The sequence below is a fragment of the Biomphalaria glabrata genome, chromosome 1 (genome assembly GCF_947242115.1).
Source record: "Biomphalaria glabrata chromosome 1, xgBioGlab47.1, whole genome shotgun sequence".
Taxonomy (NCBI): domain Eukaryota; kingdom Metazoa; phylum Mollusca; class Gastropoda; family Planorbidae; genus Biomphalaria; species Biomphalaria glabrata.
In genome coordinates, this window is record NC_074711.1 from 67,488,403 (window position 1) to 67,513,429 (window position 25,027).

Genomic DNA, 25,027 nt, shown 5'->3' on the forward strand with positions numbered 1-25,027 from the left:
GACCTCTTTGGGAGCCCCTGCATTTTGCATAATATTTATTTTTAATGTAAAAAAAATTTCTCATTTGGGGGCCCCCTTAAATGGGGGCCCGTGAGGATTTCAAATTCTCCCCCCTCCTTCCCCCACCATAGCTACGCCACTGCAAGGTCCTCAGGACTAGCAAGACCTTCCTTTAGGAAGAGTAACAGAAAGAGAAGAGGCAGAGAAAACAATTGAAAGACAACATTAAAAAATGGACAGGTCTGAAATTGAAAGAGGTTCTCTTCAGACAATCGAATATAGGGAAATGGAGAAATACCTGGTAATTGTATAAATGAAGGGGTGAATTGAGAAATATTTATCTGTGTACTGTATTATACCTGGTAATTGTATAAATGAAGGGGTGAATTGAGAAATATTTATCTGATGTACTGTATTATACCTGGTAGTTGAATTAAATGAAGGGGTGAATTGAGAAATATTAAGTTGTGTACTGTATGATATCTACTATTAGAATAAATGAAGGGGTTAATTGAGAAATATTAATCTATCTACTGTATGATGGGAAAAGGTTAATAAATATTTGCATATGCTGTGAAATTTGAGTTATAAGTTTGTTAGTTTGGATCTCTAGATAAAAATATGCTATTCTCTTAAGTATTTTTTTCTTCTCTCTCTCTCTTCCAAATTCACTCTCGTTTTCTTCATAGAACTTTTTTTTCTGTCCATCTCTTAAGTATTCTGGCCATCTTGCACGTATTTTGTCCATCTCACACAAGTTTCAAAGTTCAATGTCTCATGATTTTTTTTAAAGTCAAATGTATGAAATTTCAGTTTTATTTTTGTGATACTGAATTGAAAAATAAATTCATTATAAAGTTTAGTACAACTTGGAACATACAAATATCTGCGAAATAAATACATTAAAATGGCAAATAATATCATCATATTGTTAACACATTCAAACAAATTCATCTTGAGTCTTGTCTTAATACAAAAACGCAATTTTAAAACAAATTGAACCGGAAAAGACAAATCACTATTCCTATATCCTGGAAACAAGTAAATTATATTACCACTAAAATATATGGAACATTACATGACATGCTATAAGTGTACATAACAAATAGTTCGACATAATGTTGACCCTTATGTTCTGTGTACATTCTGACCCCCACCCCCCAACTCCTCATATTAATTTTTCTCCTTTAAAAACAGCAACACACACACACACACACACATACTGAGTATTGGAAGAGGAGAGCTGGACTCAACAAGTCGGCAAGAAAATAAATATCTTTGCATTGTAATAAGTTAAGACCTTAGATTGACATAATATTGTAAGAAAAGTTCGTAAATTAATGTGGCTTCTAGGAATTTGTTTAGAACACTAATAAAGAAAGACCAAAGTCTAAATTGAGGTCAGCTCAATTTTTTTCATTCAAACTACTTTTTGTCGGCTAATCGTATTAATATTCACACGGTTTAGTTTGCATTTATTAAAGTGATTTCGAAGTCATCTTCAATCAAGTCTGTTCAAACATTTCTCAAGTTCTAATATAAAAAGTGCAATTTAAACATTAATAGGACAGAAACGTTAGAGCAATAAATAAACAGCAAACCAACATAGAGATCACGTAAAGTGTCAGCAATAACCAGTCAAGTTTGGTGGATGTAGTCTGGGTGTCAACATTTGTCAGCATCGCTTGAGTCTCAGAGTCTAAAGCTGGAGACAAGAAAATAATAACAAAAGTAGTGATCACATGATCGTTTTTTGTTTTTTTTAAATATATCAGAAGATGTTAAAATTACTTTTCGAATGCATGTAGCCTACAACCAAAGATCAAAGGCGTATCAAGATGGTGGATCATTCAATTCTTAGTTAAGCGTGAAAGAAGTCAAATCATGCCAGGCTGCACTGAGGCGACTGGCGCTCCCTCCCACTTGATGCACACACCTTTCAGAAAATAAGACATTGACTAGAGCGGCGCCTTCGCTATGGGGTCACGGAGGTCACGACTAGAGTCAATCAAAAGTACTCAGAGTATAATGTTCAAGCATTTTGCGCGTTTGCTTGTTGAATATGTCAGTTCTTAAACTCTAATTCATCAATTTGGTCAAATATTGAACAGCATCATAGTTTCATAATATAGAATTGTAGATCAATGTACATTTTTTTCATTAATTAACACTTTTAATGTGTAAATAAGTCTATAGCATGACTCTTTTTAAATTCAGTATTTTTGTTACTACATTACATTCAATGACTAATTAAAGCTCAACTGAACATGAAATAATTTCGTCTTGCAAAACTCTGAGTGTGGGGCCGAACTTTTGGCTTTGATAGTAACCAGATAATTTCAAGAATAACTATAAACCATGAACTATGAACAGTTTCAGATTTATGTATGTTCAGAAATCTGAAATATTGTGATATTATATTATAAATATTAGAAACCAACCTCGTTCTAACTACTCCCTTATGCTCCTATATTTACGATGATGAATGTATAACTGATGAGCTTCGGAGTAATTGATCATGAACAGGAAGCAGCGGAAAACAAACAAACAACAACAATAATCAACGAACTGTCGACAATTGTGTCTAAGTTACCCTTGTCCCTTGTTGAGTATAACAATAGTAATGTAACAGGGCTGGTGAACTTCACAGTATAACAATATTAATGTAACAGGGCTGGTGAACTTCACAGTATTCGCTCTACACTAAAAATCAAAACTTTTGGCTCCAGTGAAACACAGATTGTGAAACATTGAATGATGACGACTGCGCCCTCAGAAGTCTTCGTCACTTTGTTTTGTTGTCTTTTGTGTTGTGTATAAGAGACTGATATAAATACAAAAATACTGAAGAAAAAAAAAGAAAAACATTGGCCCTGGGATGGCCTGATCGCTAGGAATACCTTAGCGTGGCTATGTCACGTTAAGAAAAGCAAAGTTTCCCTTTCAAACCTTGTGATCTATAGGGAAGATGATGTTAAGGTCATCTGTTTCTGTGGCCTACGGTTAACGAGGGTGTCATGTGGCCAGCACAGCGACCAACCGCCTTTACTTTTCCCCAACTATGCCATGCTATGCCATGACCAAAGATCAATGAATAGAAATTTATCTCGACGCCATCTCTTTTGATACTTTTTTTCAAAGAGTTTTCCCACTTAGATCTAGGTTCTTTTGTGTTTCGCGCCTTTACTTTTCCCCAACAATGCTATGCCATGCTACGCCACGACCAAAGATCAATTGGTAGACATTTATCTCTTAAAACAGCTCTTTTGATGCTTTTTTTTCTCTGAAGAGTTTTCAACTTAGATCTAGGTTCTTAGATCAAGGTGTCTTGCGTGCTGTAAGAATACCCACCTTGTTGCTTGCGTTTGTAGTAAGAGACTATTTCGAAAACTAAAACCCAGACAAGTTGAATTGCAACCCAACATGACACAGAGATTATCCCAAGGTTTTTTAAATCTCTGGGGAAATAATGGATCTTGAAAGCGAGATAGATCGTTGCAGCTGAAAAAAAAAAAACAACGATTTTAGACAATTTTCAACTTATTTTATTAACACTAATATTTATTAACAAATCAAACCAAACAAGGCAAAATCCTTTAAAAAAAGCTTATCTACGGGGAAGAACTCTGCACTTACAGATACAAATGCATTCTTCTTCTTCTTCTTCTTCTAGCCAGCTTTATTGCTGCTGAGCTGTGAGATCTTTTGCAGACTGTGCCAAGGAAAAAAAGTGTGCTGTTTTCTTCAGTTGTTCAGCACTGCCATACAGGGTGTTGCTTATGTTGGGCTGTAGTGGAAGTAGGGTCTGCCTAAGGTGGGTTAGGGAGGGGCATTCAAAGAGGATATGGTTTACGGTTTCAAAGGGGTGGGAGCAGTGTCTGCAAAGGGGTAGTTGTGTGGAGTTTATTTTGTTCAGGTGGTAATTTAATAGTGGTGTGTGTCCTGTTCTTAGTTGGAAGATTATAGATTGTTCTTTGCGGGGGAGGAAGTTAATACTGTCCAGTTTGTTAGGCGTAGTCATTTCTCTGTACATGGCTCTGCCTGTGTTTCCTGATGCCCATTGGTTGAGCCACTCCTCTTTGTGATTGTTGACTAACATTGACCTTAGGGTGAGGTAGTTAACAGGTCGTTCTGGTTGTTCCATAGATGAACCTGCCTTTGATAGCTTATCTGCCTTTTCATTTCCCATGATGCCAATGTGTCCAGGGATCCACTGTAGTGTAATATTGATATTTAATTTTGATATCATCTGGTGGATTATCACAATGAGTGTTGTCAACTCTCTTGGGCTGTTTGAGGTGCTGCTGTTAAGTGCTTGCAGAGTAGATTGGGAGTCTGTAAAGACAACAATATCTGATGGTGGTTGCACTCCTTCATATAATTTGTTTTCCACTGTCTGGAGTGCTATGGTAATTGCCTCAATTTCGGCTTGGAAGTTTGAGCAGTAATCACCACAGGGTGCGCTTATCTCAAAGTGTTTATTTTTAGGGAAGACCAGGAAGGCACCAAGACCAGCATTGATGTTAGCTTTGAAAGTCGATCCGTCTGTATAAATATGGATAGCTGTTTTTTTTATAGCTTTCGATTGTTTCAAGCGTGCCTACTTTGAGCTCCAGTGGGTTTGATTCTTTTGTTAAGGTGTTATTTAGTAAATGTGTTTTGATGGTTGGTTGTTTGTAGTTTAGTCCGGGTGTAATGTTTGAAAACCTGGTAATTTTTTCTCTGTTATAGGGTAGGTGGTGTTTTAGGGCTAGTTCGTCAGTAAGTTGGATCAGAGTTCTTTGCTTTTTTTTGGGTTGTTTTTCCTATTTCTCTGTGTTAGTAATTTATTTGGATAATCGTCCTCCTACCTTCTGTATCTCTCAATAGCTTCTAATGCTGCTCTGTTGCGCCTTAACTTAAGAGGTTCAATATTGGAGTCTATTTCACAGGCTGCTGTGGGAGTCGTTCTCATACCTCCACTAATTAGCCGCAAGGCTTGGTTTTGGATTGTATCTAATGATGATTGATAGGTTTTGTTGGCAGCTACTTGTATGGAGAGACAGTTATCCATTACAGATCTGACATATCCAGTGTATAACTGTCTTAAGGTTTTCTTTTCAGCTCCCCAGGATGTTCCTGCTAGGTGTTTTATTATGTTTAATCTTTGTGATGCCTTTTCTTTTAAATCTGCCATAAAGTGTTTTAGAGACAGTCTTTGGTCTAGTTTTACACCAAGATATGTTGGATTTTCTTCTTTATTTATTGGCTGAGAGTCTATTTTTAGGATGTAGTTTCTTTTTGCTGTTTTGTTGCTGTGGCTAAAGATTGAATACCCTGACTTTTCTTTGTTTATTTCCATTTTCCATAATTTTGAATATGTGGAGATAGTTGTGAGGGCTCTATTTAGTTTGGATCTAGTCAGCACTGGATATTTCTCTGTAGTCCACATTAAAAGGTCGTCTGCATAAAGTGCCTTATTGACCGAAATGAGGTCCGGGAGGTCATTCATGAAGATTAGAAAGAGAGTGCAGCTAAGGGCTGAACCTTGTGGTAGTCCTTCTTCCAAACTTTTTTTTACTAGAGATGGCACCTTCGAATCGGGTTTGGATGGTTCTGTTTTTTAAGAATGCCCTGATCCAGCTGTACATTTTTCCATGGATGCCCATTTTTTTCATCTTCAAAAATAGACCTTTTCTCCACACTCTATCATACAAATACATAAGCATTATCTTATCTTATATAATACAGACGTTACTTCAAAAAAGAAGATGATTACGTCAGGCATTTAGTCATGCATATTAACCAATGACCTAAATTCTGCCAGGTCACTGGTTTTCCTGACTAGCTCAGGCATCCCATTCCTTGCACTAATAGCGCTAGGGAAGAATGAGCATTCTACAAATTTGTCTTAGCATATGGACAATATGTGCCTTTATCTTTGTGTCTTTTTGAGTATAAACATTTATCCATAAGAAACAGAAAGCGTTGTTATAATCTACTTTCACTCTCAAATATAAAAGCCTGCCCTTTGACTTGCATGGCCTACACGATATTGAACTAAAAAGGGCCTCCTACGAGTTTGTGTGTGAACACACAATCCTATTAGTGTGTAAACACACAATCCTATAGTTATCTTGTTTACTGTTTACAGTAACTTTTTTGCTATTCATAGATTGTTGACATTGTCATAAAAGAAGACAGTGTATGTATTTCTTTAACGAGCTAGAGTTATCGTAAATACTTTGAAGTTATCACTGAGATGATAACTGCTAGATTTCGGTAGTCAAGGCTTTACTGTAAAGCTTAGTTAAAAAAGGACACTTGACATAGGTTGTAGGAAATAAGGCAGTTGTTATGGTGTTGACATGGCACCATTGTTAACCATTGGCAATAGATGCAGATGATCGTATATTTCATATCTCTCTTTAATTAATGTAGAAATAGTTTTCCCCCTTATTCAGCATCAAACAAAATAATTAATTACCAATAATTGATTGACTAATTGGTTAATTTTGTAATTAATTCATGCTTTATTGGGTAAAATAAATAATTGTTTAAAGTTTTAAATTTATCCCAGAATGGGTTTTAATAATATAACGTGTACAAATGTTTAATAGACAGACAGAATGAGTTGATAGAAGCTTTGTACAAATGACTCAATTTAATAATAACTCAACCACAATACTAACCAAAAAGTTTCCTAAACACGACCTAGCAATGTGATTATTTATTTTTTTAATTGAAGAGTTAAAAAAAAATATTTACCGAGACCTAAGTATGTACAATGTTCAGCATTTCATTAAATCGTATCTTCTAAAAACTTTTTTAATATTCCGAAGGGGGTTAAGTCAGGCCATGTGATGACGTTTGTACAATAATATGGACTCGACAAAATCTTGGTCTCAGTGGCCTTATGCCTTGCATTGATACTTTTAGAAACCACAAAATTTCCCTTCTTGACAAAAATAAAGAAAACGTTTTGAAAGTTTTAATATAACATTCCTAGTTTCACATAATCAAAGGTTGTCTAACCTGTTTTTAATTAACAATTTTGAATACAAATTGAAACTTTAGTGATAGATTTTAACTGCATAATTTCATAAATAATGGAAATTAAAAACCTTGTCAATAAAAATACGTTGACTGCTCAACAGTATTATATTGTCTGGCCGTGGATGCGTTAACCTGTTGGTCTTGTGTGTTAGTGTCACTGGCGGATCCAGGTAGGGGGCGATCGCCCCCCCCCCAAGGGTATCCTGGTATATATATATATATATATATATATATATATCATGGGCGTAGCCAGGGGGGGGTTGGGGTTCAAACCCCCACCCGAAATGAAATCCCCCCTCGGGGGGGGGGGGGGGAACGGAATTTAGTGACTGATTTTTTGCTTTGATTTTGTTTATTTTAGGTGAGATTTTAAGACTAACCTATCACTTGCCCTAGCACAGCAAAGGAAGTTTTGAGTTTAAAACCCCTTACCAGGGGTTTTTGAGTTTAAAACCCCTACCAGGGGGTTTCGAGTTTTAAAAACCCTATTTGGGGGGTTCCAGTTTAAAACCTCCTACCAGGGGGGGTTCGAGTTTTAAGCCCCCTACCAGGGGTTTTCGCAGTTAAATTCCACTCTTCTATAAAAAAAAAAAAAAACAAATCCAAACTACAAACCCCCAGATTTCACGAGCACAGTTAAGGAATATTTTGATTTTTAACACCCCTCCAAAATTTACGATAAACCCCCTCTTCAATATAAAAGAAAGAAAATTACACACTCAAATTTTATGAGCTTAGCCAAAGGGGTTTTGAGTTAACCCCCACCCCCTCTTCAGTAGGGTTTGAAGCTAAAAAATACGTCTTCATTACCCGGTATATAAAAAAACTCAAATTATGCACTCAAAATGTTATGAGCGTAGCTAAATGGATTTTGACTCATTTTTGAGTTTAAACCCCCCTTCAGCGGGGTTTGAAGGTAAAAAATACCTCTTTAATATTAAAAATAAAGTGTATTCAAAGGTGTTTTGAGTTTAAACTCCCCTCTTCAATATAAAAAAAAATTACATACTCCGAAATCTATGAGCGTAGCCAAAGTGGTTTTGAGTTTAAACCCCCCGCAAGCGGGGTTTGAAGCTAAAAAGACATCTTCAATGTAAGAAAAAAAGCAAATTACGCACTCAAAATGCTATGAGCGTTGCCAAAAGGAGTTTTGAGTTTAAACCCCCCTTCAGAGCGGTCTAATGCTATTAAATACCTCTTCAATATAAAAAAGCAAATTACACACTAAAATTGAGCGTAGCCAAGACAATTGTGGGTTTTGAGTTTAAATCCCTCTCCTACAGATGTCCTTTTTAAAAGTTTAAAACCCCTCCAAATGATTTTGAGTTTAAAATCCCCCTACAGAGCGTTTTGAGGTGGAAAACCTCTATCTTCAATATTATTCTAAAGCAAACTACAGTTACTAAATTCTACGTCCGTAGCTAAATGGGGTTTTAAATGTAAAAAAAAAACACCATAACTCCAGAGATATTTTAGTTCAAAATCCACAAGAGATGATTTTGACGATAAAACTTCACTTTTTTTCGATATAAAATCTAAAGCAAACAACAGTCACTTAATTCCAAGAGCGTATTCAAGAGAGGTTACACATTTCTACCAGTGGCGGGGCTCAATTAATAAAGTGCAGTGAATAGTCATCTGCCGAAATTGAAAAACACTAAATTTGGCTCAACAAAGATGGCTAAAACAGATTTTAGAAGTCAGTTATAGAGATCGGGTGTAAATCAAGGAAATCCTATGCTGAACTGGGAGTCGACCCCTTAGTAAGATTGTGACAGAGCGTCGCATGAGATTTGCGGGACATGTTCTCCGACAAAATGAATTAGGCATAAGAAGAGTTGCGATGACATCCTAGTACAACTTGCCGCCACACATTCATGGAGTTTCTCAGAGCAGGTGGGAAGAGGCCTCAGACATTACCAGTGACAGATTTTTGTGGAAATAGCTTGACGGCAAATGCGCCGAATGGCGTGGGAAGGTGTAAATCAGTAAGAATAGCACATTAGGTTTTTGAAATAAAACTTTTGAATAGCAGCAAAATGCACTATAGATATCTCAGAATATGCATTTTGCTGGCTTTCAATATCAGAAATAGTGCTTGGCGACAAGGCTCCACCCCGCGCAGGGGGAGCTCCTAGCGCTCCCCCAGACCCCCTTGCTAGCAATGTCTACAATTTTTCCACCAATCTATTCTAGGGCACAATAAACGTCTTCCGAAAGAATGATGGGTCAGAATGTAATAAAGATTATGTACACACACATACATATAAATATTTTTTTCGCGGGGGGGAGGGGGCTGGGGGAGCCCCCTCCCCCCCCCCCCCGAAAAAAATCCTGGCTACGCCCATGATATATATATATATATATATATATGCTGTACGCACGTTTATGCATAGGGTTAGGGTTTATTGGGCGATAGGGTTAGGAATTGGAAAAAAATCGCCCCCCCCCCCACTCCAAAGTACTGGATCCGCTAGTGGTTAGTGTACACGAAAGTATAATCTGAGTAAACCATTTAAAAAAAAAATCAAATCTTGTGTGCCTGAAGTATACTGTCTGAGCTCACATGGTAGAGGTCTACCTACCCATACATTATTGACATTTGATTGAGAGACAGTAAACCAACCTGTTAAAACGTGTATAGACAGACCCAGCAAACGATGACACCAGTTGAAGACCCAACGTGCTGGATGGTCAAGCGACGGCCTAAACAGACCACTCAACATCTGAACATAAGCAGCTGTGACTACAGCCAGACCAACATACGAGTGTGGCACTGCAGCCTGTTCAAATAGAGCTCATTATCAACCATCACATAAAATTAATTTCTGAATTGGATTAATGCTAATCTATACGTAATTATGATAACTCGTGCAACTGATATTCGTTTCATGAACTTAACACTTTGTTAATACAATGAGTTTTGCAATATAATCTTTATATAATATTGATAGTCAGTCAAATGCGTTGTGATCTTTACATTTATATCTAAAGATGTTCGAAAAAGTAATCTAAGTTTGTTTGTTTTTTTAAAGAATGAATCAACACGTGAACTCACCTGCCTGATCCGGGATCCATAGTGAGCAAACACACAGATAAGACCAGCTGTGGTCAATATGACAATTGTCAAGGCTAGCCCTCTGTGCAGCTGTGACAATAACATAGTAGACATGATCGTCACTTCTGAACATTTTTAGTTGTAAATATGAAAGTGTCTAGAACTAAAAACCAAGGGGAAGAAACACGATGTGTTTGACCAAATTAAATTAAATATTAATTGAAGGTAAGTAAATTACATTTTGATTTGTTTAGAACGACCATGAAGTTTCAATGTTGGTTGGTCAGCCAACGACGTGAGGGTAATAAGTCCAGCTTTAAACAAAAGATACCTCTCCTCACAAATGGTCAAGCAACCATAAGAACTGGCTGAACTCAGATACATCTTAAAAATTTTAAATGATCGTCAAAGCCTCCACATAGAGTTGTAGCCTTGATTTTCTAATAAACTAATAGAATAATCCAAACATAAAAACAATGCCCCCATTATCCTGACCAGGGCTGGATTTAAGGGAAGGACAGGCGCGGCTACTACCCAGGGGACTCCACAAGAAAGACCCCCCCCCCCTCCCAAACAATAGAGGGAAAAATCCAAATTTCAATGGGTTAGCAACTTTATAGATTTAAAAAAAAAAATTCGAATTTTTACCACCACTGTGCTGATTACGAAATGTCTGCTTAAAGTATGCTTGTAATACACCACAGTAGTTCCGCATTTACTTAAACAATATCAGGTGACCGAGCCTCGCTCGGATGAATAATTTGTTAAGGAAGGATATATACCCGAAGTCATTTTGAGAATATTTTTGTACCAGGTGGCCGAACCTCGCTCGGTTAAATAATTTCGGAAGGTTATATACCCGAAGTCATTTTGGGAATATTCTTGTAATTACGAAAATGAACGATCGGATAAAGACTACTAATCTGAAGAGTTGTTTTAGTGTTTTGTTAGTTCTAATTGTAGGCCTAATTGAACATGTCGATTAAATTTAAAGTCTTTTAAGTCCTCCTACAGTCTAGACAAACTACAGCTCAAGTCCGTCTTAAAGTTTTGCAATCCATCTTTTGCGTAAAACTATTGTAGGCTTACTATTATTGGCTTGGAAGAAGTCTTTGCAGTGTAACTTCTCTACGTTATAGGGTAAAACATGCACTTAGTGACAAAGTAAAATGGCTCATTTTTTCTTATTAGACTTAAATCATTGCATTAGTTTTTTAAAGAAACGTTTCCGTAGGGCATCTCTGTTACGCCGAATAATATGCTCGTTACCCATATGGGATACGTGCCCTGCCCAGCCTGACTGTCGGACTATAAGAAGTTCATACCGGCTTTTACCATCCATCCATCCCAGTGGTGCTATGACCTGCTTTTACACATCCCTCCATTCAGATCTCTCCTGGGCTTTCCGTCAACACGCCCTAACTCCAAGCTTTTTACCGAGGTTTATAGTTAAATCAAAAGAGGCTGCAGCGTAAGCAAACTCGTTGACCGCTCGCTAGATATCATGTTTAGTGTGAGCTAGTAAGGCGTAGAGAAGCTGTGTTATGACCATTTTCTTTGTTTTGGTACAGGACAGTAGACACCGAAGCATGAACACATGGTAATAATTCACCAGCAAAATAATAATAATAATAAGGCTTGTCTTAGAGTCCGAAAATTAATGAGGATTGCAGCTGTGACCTACATATCTTGCCACATCCAAGGCAAGCATAACCATTGTCCGCGGTGCTCGATTAAGATTTTCTTTTAGCGTCTGCGTCTGTCCACGGCAGCAAATTTTCTTTTGGTCTCAAATGTGTATCCGCGGCCTTTGTATAGAGGGAATTCTTTAAGTCCGAAAGTTACGCTGGACAGAGCAGTATCCTGTAAGGGAGACGAATCTCAGACGAACGCATGCCAAAGGCAGTCTTTTTTGGTGAGCTAAAAAGTGGGCGACGTAACACCGAGACGCTTAAAACACCAGCTTATGGCGCAAACTTGACTTAGCTGACATAGAAGAGAGCACATGGTTGCATGCAACCTCAGAACGAGACAGCTGGAGGTCAGCAGCAAAATAAACAACAAAGTAAAAGGTATCTACACCGCTCTACACAATTAAAGTGTAAACAACTTATTAAGCACTTAAAACACAATAACTAATCATACATCGGCACATTTATTTCATTACTTTTATTTCATAGTTCTATAATAAATCAATCTACAGTAACATGGTGCGCAAATGTTTAATAAGGTCTATTGATTCTTTAAAACTTGTTCTTGTTTGCAAAGAAATATTTTAGTGTACTGCGGTAAGCCTAGTGACGTAAGCAGCGTTTTTCCCGTTTACGTCATGGAAAATTTTCATTCATAAAACATTCTAGCCAAACTTAATTTTTCGATAATGAGGCAATTTCAAACCGATATAACGGTCGATCTCGAGTTTTCCCAATGTGGCCAATGAGTTGAGAATTTTTTTCTCCTTATTATGCACATACCGTGAAATTTTAAAGAAAATCGTTAGAGCCGTTTTCGAAATAAAATTTATATATATATATATATATATATATATATATAAATATATATACATACATACAAGAATTGCTCGCTTAAGAGTATAGGATTGAAATGTTTTTTACTAAAATATGCATCATGTCTTTTTAAAATGAAAGAATAATGGCGCCTTATTTAAATGAAGGAAAATTATATTTAATTGTTATGTACATAAAGATAAGAGAGTCGAAAATCATGTCCGCTTAGTATGACTTTAACACACTGACTGACTACACAACACACATTTCGTGAACACATTCTTACAGACGAGTTACAAGCACATGTAAACATAAGAACGACAACTGATACAGCATAGAATTATCATAAAATTAATTTACAAGTAATCTCTTTCTTTTATAATATGGTGCGTACTTGTAGATTTTTTTTTTATTAATAGGTGGATTTTTATTGAAGCTTTTGAAAAAGTGTGAGGGGCATCTACACAACTTCTGGCCTGAAGCCTCCACATACCTAAATCCGGCCTAGATCAGGACAATACTTTCTGGACTTCAGTAGACAACATTTGGAGTGCAATGTTTATAAGAGTATCTACCTGAAACCAAACCTTTGTGTTGGCAACTTTGACATCTGGCAGAAAGTCTTTAAAATATCTTGATATAGCAATAGCCATTCCACACATTAAAACCCAAGAAACTGTCATTAAAACACCTATAGATAAAAAAAGAGGTACAGAAACCGTGTCTTTAAATATAGATGATGTTTAGTCATTTATCGAAGTTTTAAATTTATTGTTTTGTATTTTAATTAAATTTAAAGCATTGTCAATAAATATGTATTTTTCAACGTTCTATTTAATCAGCGTGCATATTTTTTGTAAAAAGTCTTCGTTGCTCCACAAGCTGTGGTCCTATTCTACAGTGTCTGAATAGGATATGTCCTTACCATGAAGAGTACAAAGAACAAAACAAAGCAAGTTTCTACTTACAATGGGAACGAACCAGAAATGGAAACGCTGATCCTCTGTGAATTGAACGTTCTCGTAAGTTTATTGGCACATCCGACTGTGGGGGCATGTCCTCGTGTTTGAAAATGACCAATCGATCTAGATACACAATTGTTAATTAGTAGTACCTATAATCAAAATATAATGTTTAGAAGTAAAGATTTTCTGTAAGGACCTTTTAAAAAGTGATCCATAAAATTACCTATCTAATAAATGTCTTTAGCTCAAAGAAAGACAAATTCTGAGAAGGGTTCATGGTGATATGAAATGTAATTACTGGCATGCCTTTTTACCTTTTTCACGGATGAGGGATAGCATATGTGTGTGTGTTAGTGGAGACCAAATGTTTAGTAATTACACTTTTGAATGCAGCAAATACCTTGTCATTTTATGGACTAAATAATTTAATTAAGATACGGATATCTTAACCTAGTGAAGGGCAACATACGGCCAAGTCCGTCCTCGGAAAGGTTCAATCCGTGTGAATGTCGTGTCTTAAAAAAAATGGTAGACCAAACTGTAGAAGTAGTTTTACATAAATATTAAAGGCAAACCAGTGTCTTATGTATTCATCAACCGATGACAAAAGAAAAGAAAAAGCCATAGACTTATCCCCTACATATGTCTATGATTGTATAGTAGGCCTATAATACGAATAATATATTGCTCAAAAAACTTTTTTATGGAGAATTTGTTAAGAATGAATTAAGTTTGCCAAGTTTTATGTCCGGGCAATAAAAGGGATTATAAAACAAAAATAATAACTAAAACTTGAACATCAAGATTTGAATGAGAGTACCATGGATATGATGACATCACAGCACCGCTAGATTACTATGGACAAGAGTATCGACTATTTTACTGCACAATTTGTATTATAAGAAGCATAAAAAAAATATAACAAAGCATGCATGCATTTAGAAACATTTTTCTGATGCATATAAATCAGAATGCATTCTCTGTATGACTCTTAAATATAAAACAGTAATCAAGCAATAGTAATGCTTGTAAATACTTTTCATTCACATGGATGTACACACAATATCCATAGTGCCCTAGTTCCATGCAATAGAAATACTTTGATGTCCTTTACTGAAAAAACGACAAAAGTACTTTTCAGGTAACAACTTTTAAAAATTTGCCAATCAGCTGTTTCATGAGGATTAATTCACTGACTGATGTGAAGGAAAACAAGTTTGGAATTAAGAAGAGGCTATTTGCTGGCGAAATCCAGTTGTTGTTGTTTTTCATGCTCAGAAAATGTGTTCAATGTACTTAAAAAGCAGTTTTTCAGTAATGATACTCAGATGAAGCTGTGTCAGAAATAGATTTATGGGTGAACACCTCGGTCCACTCGAAAGAATAACTACATTCCAACTTGAACCCAATTATGACAACTGTTATTGTTCAATGTCGATATCAATAGGCTAAATCTAATATTAACTTTCTGTATTTTTCTAATTAAAAAAAATGTTTTTTGGCCCAACACAATTTTTCCTTTACGTTTTTAGGCCGCTACTCCAAAAGTTTGCTCATCACTGTCTTAACCCATTACCACTGTAGCATGAGGCGACACACGCATTTTGAAAAAGTTGAAAAGCTAATTATTGCCTACTGAGCCACGGGCCACTTTCAGACAGCCCATTGAAGTGCACAGATAAACGCAGTCGTTTAATGAGGGTGATAAAGTATACACCTTGATTGGGTATCGTTTCTGTTCAGTTATAGAGCCCTTGGTACCAATATAAGAGTCCAGATAGATTTATATCAGTTTGTGAAAGAGACAGTATCTTATTCACATGTGCTACTATTAATGTTAGCCACTTACTAGGCATGGCTGAGCCCCATGCTAGCTGTACAAATGTCTCGTTAAAGTGGGAGTACACTGTTGATGCTTCAATGTCTTGTATCGATGTGTTGACAGGAATAGAGAATCGACACTGCAATGTTCCGTCTTGAGACAAAATCCCGTACTCTGTGATAGAATTCTAAAAACGTAAAAAGGTGAGAGACAAAATGGAATTAACGTTAAAAAAAATTCATATTTCTGTGGCCGATTTTTGGTTTCCTACAAAGTTGCTATGTGAGCACCAAGTAGTAAAGAATTTATTTATAAAGAGCATTACCGAACAATTTTAAGGAGGCTTTGAACTATCAATGTCGCCAACTAAAAAAGAAATTTGGATAAGATTTTACATTTTTTTTTAGGATTGCACTAGACAATACTTCTAAAATGCACAATTATCTCCGAGATTTTTTAAAATGGCCTGTTCTTTAAGGGACATTATTTGACTAGACTCAACAAAACTGGAGTTATTGTCCTTTGCCTTCACCTTGGAACTGAATTCTTGTCTCGGTAACGACATATCGAGTGTAGCCATTCATATTGGTATCTCTTTTATTTTATTACGCTAGAAAGTTACACATTTGTTTTTATATAAGTTTTATGTTGCTCCAATGTCATACATTCACACAATGATAATAGAACAGTAATTAAATTAGTTTGTGAAGAACTTAAAAAAAAAACATTCTACTGCGCTAACAAAGTAGGCCTACTCACTATAAGTATACCTTTTAAAAAACATAACTTAACAGCCTTTGTTTTTCAATACACAAGGCATACATAGATATTAAAGGCAAACCACTGTGTCTTGTGTATTCATCATGTATTCCAGCCTTGCACACCAAAAAAATATCTATTTATACTTTCTACGATGTCCATGAAAATCGCCAATGTATGTAGACTTAGGGTCAGGAAAGGTTATGAATGGCAGTTAGAGTAATATAATAAATGATTAATTAAAATCAATTACCTTGAAGATGTTATAGTGTCCAGGGTTATAGCCATGTTGTACAGCGCTTGTGTTATACACAGAGACACATGTAAAAGTTTCATCATTCCCTCCCTTAGACAGACAACGAAATTAAGAAATAAATGTTGCAATGTAATATGGTATTAACAACATTAATTGTTGAGTTAATGTAATGCCAAAATTCTTGATAATATATTAGTAGTGAAACTATTTTTGTTCAAGCATAAGATAAAAATGGGACACAATTAAATTTTAATATGTCTCTTTACAGAAAAAAAAATTTTCAGTTAATTTTTTTAAGACAACTCACTTTGTCTGTCTGCCTGTCTGTCTAGTAAAAAAGTTTTTATTTTTCCCACATCCAATTTCGGATCAAGTTGAAATTTTGCACAATTCTTTCTTGTACCTGACAAAACAAGAATCAATTTTAAAAAATAAATTATATAATTAACTATCGGTAATTAACTAATATTTGTTTGGTATCGAACAAAGGAAAGAAATCATACTTGACAGATGTGGTGACATAATTTAAATTAGAAAAAAAAATCTCTACGACAAAATGTTTAGATACAACTAATATAGAACTATATGAGTTTGAGGAACTCACTGTGAAGAGACGAAAGCTGAACTGGTTCGGTCAGATTGTAAGACACGACTCACACACACACACAAAACTCCAAGGCTGCCTACAGTGGTGGGAGCACTTAGAAAGGATAGACCAAAGAAAAGCTGGCTGGGCAACATTGGAGGAATAGACCGGCTTCTCTCTTGATACTCAGCTGAGTGCAGCTGCTGAACGGAGTAGTGGAGGGATTTGGTTGCACGCAAGTCAAGAGACTGACAAGTTGATCATTACCATCATCGTCACATAATGATTGCCACAATGGTATTATCACATTACCATTAATAGTGTCACATTATAATTGTCACATTATCATTGTCATATCATTGTCACATTATAAATGTCACATTATAATTGTCACATTATTACTGTCACATCATTGTCACATCATTGTCACATCATTGTCACATCATTGTCACATCATTGTCACATCATTGTCACATTATTGTCACATCATTGTCACATCATTGTCACATCATTGTCACATCATTGTCACATTATTGTCATCTTTCAGGTTGTAATTGTTACATTGCCATTTCTACATTACCATTATCAAATCTTTTGAAAATCCTAGGGAAATATAATTCTGTTCTGCTTGAGACATCAGTTCGAAAAGAAACTCGCTAGTGTTACTGCGGTAAGAGTAAGTGAAAGCAGCCAAACAGCCTGACCCGGAGCAGTAGCGAGGATACAGGAAACAGCCTTTGGAATCTCCGCAGCTCTCAAAGTCAATGGGGGGCATTGATAAAACAGTGTCAGTTACCTATATGGAAATAAATGTGACTTTTGATTATAACTGCGTAAGGTGTGCATTTTGTGCATTTTGTCTTCATTGATCTATTAATTTTCTAATAGTTGGAGAAAAAGAAAAGAATATTTCAACACTATTCAATGGAGACAAGTTTGATAGTATGAACCGCTTAAAGGCACTACGCCCAGCAAAGTTTCTCGCCAAGGCCCTATGGGAGGACTGACCCTTCCAGCCTTGCCACCAATTGGAGTTCATCTCAGATAGTACGAACTAACAGCTCAAAGTTCTGGACATGGTCAGTGAAATATTGTAATTGTCAACAAACATTGCATAAATGTTGTACCTGTTTCCTTTAAAGCTGAGAAATTCTGGTACCGACAAGAAAATAATATAAATCTAGATCAACCTTCTACTTATACATTATTTTATTATTTTTTAAATTTTCTATTTCTTGCTTTGATGGGAACCAAAACCAATACTTCAATATCAATAATCAACTATGCTGTGCTCTATATATGTCTGTACGTTTTTCATTAATGAAGAACGTTTGAGGCGTTTCTCCAGGCGAACTATTATTCCTTTTCGTTGTACACAGGAACTACCTGAGATTGTTGGATTTCAAATTATAATTTCCAAAAAAAATATTCAACGAAAACTAGTCGATATCCAGAGGCGTGATAGAATGATTCAAGTACGATCCAGTTAATGGGAGGAAGATTATTAATATCGATGAGTTGCAAGTAAAAGTTCAAGAAACACCAAAGTGTGAAATAAATGTTATTTTAGAACAAAAAATTATATTCCGCGTTTTTTTTTTTGCGAGCATCTAAAGGAGTTATGCAGTAGGTATAAAATACCTTAGATACTCCACTGCCAATTTCACAATAAGTCCAGGTGAAAAATGTGATGAATATAACTAAAATGGAAAAAAAAAACAATTAGATGTGTGGTGGGTATACAGAAGTGATACGCCACCAAACTTTTGCTCATTAAATTATCATTCTCCATTCTTCCCAAAGGTAGTCTCTAACTCTATCATGGATGTGCTATTAAAACATCAGCATAGCCACATAAAATCACTGGTGCGGGTGGCTTGAAACGAAATGCAGTGCCTCCACGAAGTTTGGTCCAAAATGAAGGGTACCTTAAAAATTTTAAATAATGGAGAGCTTTACTTCATTCTTAATTAATCCTGACCCACGAGAAAAATCTTTCCTATGGGTCAAGGGTGAGATGGGGCTTAGGGTTTCGAGTTTTGTAGACTACAACTCCGAAAATCTCTATGTGCTAGCTTAAGATATTGCCAAACCTCTTGTCCGGTGGGTTTCGTCTCATTTACATCCTCGATTGCTCTCAGAGTCAGGCGAACATCAGTCCAGAAAGTTTGGAAGTTTTCAAGCAATGTAACCCTAGAGAGAAACGTGAGTAGAAAGAATGTTTACAGAGAGAGTAGATTTGAGAATGGCGGATATTTTTTCTATTTTTTTTTTGTGTGAATGAAATTCTCTCCCTTTTAATCAACGAATGAATTCAAATGTACCTGAAAATAACGTCACCAGTGTTCACGTGGGGTGCTTCCCATAACAGTGACACATTATGTACGCTAATGTCATTCGAATGAGTCAATGTATTCTGGAAATAGAAATTCCACGACAACAAATATCAACAACAATTAAAAAGCACACATCAGAGAAAAACATCAATGACAGCAGATGCCAAAAAAAAAAAAGGTCTGTGACAAAAGAAGAAGGTTTGTGACAAAAGAAGAAGGTATTGTAAAAAAAAAATACATGACATCTGAAAGCGACACCTTGTGCAGTTAAAAATAAAATGGTTATTATCATTCTAATCTCACTTACAAATGATCAAAAAATCAATGAACTGAAGCGGCCTACATTTATTGCTTCAATGAACATATTGTTTGTACTTTCTCCATTGTTTTCATACCTGCCACCAGCCGGCGCGAGCTTGAATACAGAATTACGCACACTTGTGATAATTTATTAGTAATCAACATTAATTTAAATAATGTATTAGCTAGTAATGACAGTATTCACAGATTTTAACGTCTCTGATTTTATTTATGAATTAAGAACCATTTTCATTTGTTTTGTTTTATTTCTATAACCAACATGTTAGCCTACTAAACTATTTGTTTACAAAAGATAAACAGTATGTGTGACCTTATGGAAATAAATACCCACATTTAAACTCATGTGTTCAGAATTATTGCTGATTTTTTTTCTGTTTCAGTTTTTAAAATAAGTTCTAGGCACGGTACATTTCTATGCTTCTTTCAGTGCCAGTGTCCAAGGTTGTGAAAGAGGTCTCGAATGAGCCTTGGAAATTATAGTAATATTGTAATATGTTTATATTGAAGTCACTGACTTGCTGTGTCACACAATCCCAAGATATCTCCTGTGTTCAAGCATTGAATTTTAGATTACTGCACTAAAGCGGAGACATTTTATTTTACTGCGAAGTAAAATTTTTTGATTAGTCCACACTGGGCTTCAACGTTGCAGTGTAAGTGGATTTACCGAGCACTAAACATTTCAAACAAACAAAGTCTAGTTATTAACAATTGGGACTTGAAATGAATACATAATATGAAACATCGTAAATTCTACTATATGGTTGCTACACAAACAAAGCTTACATTCATTTGTCCAGCTGTACACTTTAGCGGCTTTAGTTTGTCTGTAGGAAACTGAAGAAACTGACCAACAACACTGAGCAATCTACCAGATTTCATGTAAGCTCCTATGACCAGTCCTTTAAGTGATTTCCCTCTAGGATCAACAATAGAAACTATGAAGAAAAAAAAAGTATTTTAATTTTATGTTTTACTATTTATGAATTAAAAACAGTCCCCCCCACACACACACCTACATATGTTTTTCTGCTTGGAAAAAAGTTGGACTAACTTATGTTATTGTTTGAAGTGGACCACATACCCTTTTCTTTTCGAGTCTCTGAAATTTATTTTTTTTGATGTGTTAATTTTTTTCTTCAAATAACTTTTCTAAATAATCCATAATGCTCCCACCTTTAATTTTATCTCCAGGTTTAAACTGATCAGGTTCTAGCTGAATTGTGTACGGTACATCAGAAGTTTGAGGTAGAATACTATCATGGATCGGTAGCAGATTGTCACATACTGACGTCGGAGCACCATTGGGGTACCCTTCACCTTTGAAGAAAAAAAATCGTACATAATAAAATGCGTTAAAATCATTAATAATTAAGAAAATTTGTATTAAAAATATAGACAAAAAAAACCACAAACATTACAAGAGATTTATTCGAAATGAACATACTTTACAATTTCAATTTCGTCACAAAGACCGACCTTATTACTTCAAGTTTATTAAAATAGTACCAGGTGACCGGGCCTCGCTCGGATGAATAATTTTTTAAGGAAGGATAAATACCCGAAGTCATTTTGGGAATAATTTTGTAATTACGAAAATAAACGATTGGGTAAAGACTATCAATCTGAAGAGTTACTTTTTCTTTCTGTTAGTTCTCAATGTAATTCTATATGGCGATTAGAATAGAAAGTCTCTTAAGTCCCCACAACAGTATAGAAAAACACAGCTCAAGCCGTAACGTTTTACATTGCATCATTTGCGTAAGACTATTGGGCTATTATTGGCTTGGGAGAAAGTCTTTGCAGTGTAGCTTCTAACATGGTTAAGCACTGACATTTAATATTGCAATAAGTATGTTCATTATGGCTTTAATACGAAACATCAAGTGATGCACAATCTCTACGTTATATATATATACATACAAGAATGGCTCGCTTAAGAGTATAGGATTGTTATAACTCTGCCCTGCGCATCACCATCTAAACCAATGCCGAAGACTGAAAAGGATGTCAACATTAGAAGGAAGAGAGAACAAGTTCCGCCCAAGTCTAGAGCCGACATGAAGAGGCTGTGCTAAAGGCAAATGTTGTTTTATGTATTTGTGATGTCCCGGTAAATAAACTTCCTTGCCTAGGTGAGCTGCCTCCCTTAAGTTATTGCAATATTAATCTTTTAAATCTAGTAAACTGAGACACAATGTGTGCGATGCTTGATTCTTGCAAAGATTTCTCACTTTTGAATTTTCTTTCACTTGTATGTAGCGCTTTATGCATTTTTACCACATTTGTAGAAACTGCTACCGTGTAAAATTTACTAAATAAAACAATAACTACATTTATTATATGGTCGTTGTTTATATTTTTGTGCGTCACCCAATAATCCTAAAGTTTTCGGTGTGGAGGTGATTGTTAGCATTGGCAAAATATGTCTAGATTTGCTAAATCAATTAATTACCTTAATTAATGACCTCTAAAATAAGCTTTGAATTCTAGATTTGAAAAAATATTTTCAGTGGATTTTTTTACTTCCATATCGATCGTTGTTCACAATTGAATAAAATGTGTAAATAGTGCCGACACTGGAAGTAATAAATGTCTAGGTAACCTTTAGTTTGTCTTGCTTAATAGTATTGTTCTCATACAATAATTAGGTGTGAAGATGTTAGATTAAACAAAACAATGTTGATCCGCCATTCTGATTCAGATAAGACAAAAGGAAAAAGTTATGATATAGAACTATTTAGAAACTTACCGGCATATATCAGTAGCTGTAATATACAAAGTAGATTTATGTAGAAGGTTTTGTTTACGTTTTTCTGATCTCCAAAAGCCATTTTTCTGTAAGCGTTACTCCTGGAAACAAATTATGATTATATAAATAAATAAATGAATATATATTTTATGGATTGATTGATTTATATGTATTTATATATATTATATAAATATACCTATGATACATAAATCTGCTTGTTTGAGGGGAGTCGAGTTCAAATCCCATTGGAGACTAAATATTTTTAATAAGATTATATCAACTCACTCTGTCTGGTACAAAGTGTGTAAACGTTATTTCTCCAACACCCAATCTCGTATCAAGTTGAAATTTTGCATAATTATTTCTTGTACCTGACAAAACAAAAATCAATTTTTAAAAATAACCTATTATTTAATTACCTATTGGTTATTTATTACTTTGTTTGGTATAGTAATAGGGAAAGAAATTCTACTTGGCAGATGTGGAGATATAAGTTGAATTAGTCCCCTTGAAGAGTAACGAGCCTTGAGCCCTGAGTTCCAACACGGTTACATTCCCCACTTATTTCTACCTACCCTCTTTCCCAACTGGTCTAGACAAGTGATTACCATACAATGCGGCCCCCAATTTGATTGCATATGATAAAAAAAATGATATGCAAAAAAACGGAACACATGTATGCAAACGACATCTTCTAAAACTTGCTGTATATAAATAGACTTAGGTGCTGTAAATAAATAGACTTAAGAGCTGTGTATAAATAGACTTAGGTGCTGTATATAAATAGAATAGGTGCTGTATATAAATAGACTTAGATGCTGTACATAAATAGACTTAGGCGCTGTATATAAATAGACTTATGTGCTGTAAATAAATAGATAGACTTAGATGCTGTACATGAATAGACTTAGGCGCTGTATATAAATAGACTTAGGTGCTGTAAATAAATAGACTTAGGCTCTGTATATAAATAGACTTAAGTGCTGTAGCTAAATAGACTTAGGGGCTGTAGGAAATCTCATTAGGTAAAAAAGAAAATCTACTGCGAAGTCGTAATCTTAATAGTTATTTTAAACATTACTTTGGTATAACTTAAAGAGTAAAGCTTAACACTAGATGGCTGCCTGTTCGTGTGGTATGCGCTCTGGAGTATCGTCTCAATGTTCTCAGGCTTGAACTCTGCCTGACGCCCCCCCCCCTTCACCTTTAAGGCTGACCCGTGGGATGTTTAGAAGTAACAACCAAATTATGTCAAAATAAAACAACCGGGAAATTTGAAACGGGTGGAAAACGTATTTCACAAGTCACGTAAATTACAGCATACAGTTGAGGATTTCAAAATAATTGTTTGTGTTTCCACACAAACTGTCTTTGTAACCTTGTTTTAAATTTAAATTTGCACTAAAAATTGGAAAATTAAAATTCTAAAATTCTATCATCAACTGTCAAATTTCTTAGAGAATCTTTAGAGCCGTTTTCAAGATCCGTGTCAACCCAGGTTGTAGTTTCCACAAAGGTACGAGTTCAATGGAGTTATCGTAAAAAGATGTGTGCGTTCGTTCGGGGGAAGTTCAGATTAAATTTATTTTTCATTTAAATGTATCGATTTGACTTGTCGACATTGAGTAGCAGCTTTTTTAATTAAAACAAGCAAGAAATACCAAATACGTGTGTTAAATACAATCAAAGCACACTTACGTGAATTGTTTCGTTGATCTTTTCTAATCAAGAATTTAATTTTTCTTTAATGTCTCCAAGTTATTTACATTAAGTAATCCAAGACATTGACATAATCAAGACCCGTTGGCAACAATGTTTTTAAAGTCTTACTACAAGACTTTCAGCCTCTTAGCACACTCAGTAACTGTTGGGCTGCCACAACTGGCTGTTTTCAACTTTCCAATCTCAGAATGTCGATACAACTCATCAATACCCGCTGTAGATGTTGTAGGCCTATAGCTCAAACTGCAAAGGTTCTCAGAGTTTACAGTCAAATGAGCAAATGGAAATGAACATGACCAACACAAATGGGAAGTGATAGTATGATGATGGAGCAACATTTTGTGTTGCTGTGAGTCATGTGGGACACCAGGTTAACTGATAACAAACAAAAAGGTATTGAAAGCCATCACTGTCTTTTGTGTGTGGGTGCGTTTTTTTCTTTCTCTCTCTCTCGTGTGTGTGTGTGTGTGTGTGTGTGTGCACGTGAAGCGTGGATAACAATAGATTCATTCCTGTACACGTTTGGTCACAGGGCAACGCTAACCAAGTGAAAGCATATCGTACAACTTACAAGTTTTAGGAAACAAAAGAAAAAATCCAAATATAAAAAAGACGATTCACAGCTTGAGTCTTTTCAGTTATTTTGAGTGAATGACTGTGGTTGAGACACCAAAAATCATATCCAATTCAAAACACCAAAACCAGACCTAATGTCATGTTAATTATAGATCATAATAATAAATATTCATTAGGAAAAATTAAGAAAGTTTACTCGGTGCCCAATTCTCAAACACAAATGAAGTTACTTGAAGACATTCAACGCCTGAATTTTTAAATTTTGTTGACAAATAATGACTTTCTCTGGGAGTGTGTGAGTGGAGGGGGGAGTAATCTCTTTCACAAACGAC

At 35.5% G+C, this 25,027-nt stretch overlaps 1 protein-coding gene across 3 annotated transcripts; it reads right to left on the bottom strand.

Moving 5' to 3' along the window:
• Positions 1-800: 800 nt before the first annotated feature.
• On the bottom strand, positions 801-24,492 carry LOC106061312 (putative ferric-chelate reductase 1 homolog). Of its 3 annotated transcripts, none has more exons than XM_056009974.1 (15): positions 24,096-24,487; positions 22,398-22,498; positions 20,822-20,965; positions 20,432-20,583; positions 19,313-19,404; positions 19,082-19,181; positions 17,569-17,784; positions 16,400-16,492; positions 15,415-15,574; positions 13,569-13,685; positions 13,176-13,291; positions 10,094-10,183; positions 9,662-9,818; positions 3,352-3,501; positions 801-1,705 (listed from the first exon to the last, which is right to left on the bottom strand). In XM_056009974.1, the coding sequence occupies exons 2-15, from the start codon at positions 22,477-22,479 to the stop codon at positions 1,560-1,562; spliced, it is 1,815 nt and encodes a 604-aa protein (XP_055865949.1). In that variant the 5' UTR covers positions 22,480-22,498; positions 24,096-24,487; the 3' UTR covers positions 801-1,559. The 3 variants fall into 3 exon arrangements, with proteins under 3 accessions (XP_055865949.1, XP_055865959.1, XP_055865966.1); XM_056009984.1 differs by lacking the exon at positions 24,096-24,487 and adding an exon at positions 22,817-22,940; XM_056009991.1 differs by lacking the exon at positions 3,352-3,501 and having other exon boundaries at positions 24,096-24,492.
• Between the last annotated feature and the right edge of the window lie 535 nt (positions 24,493-25,027).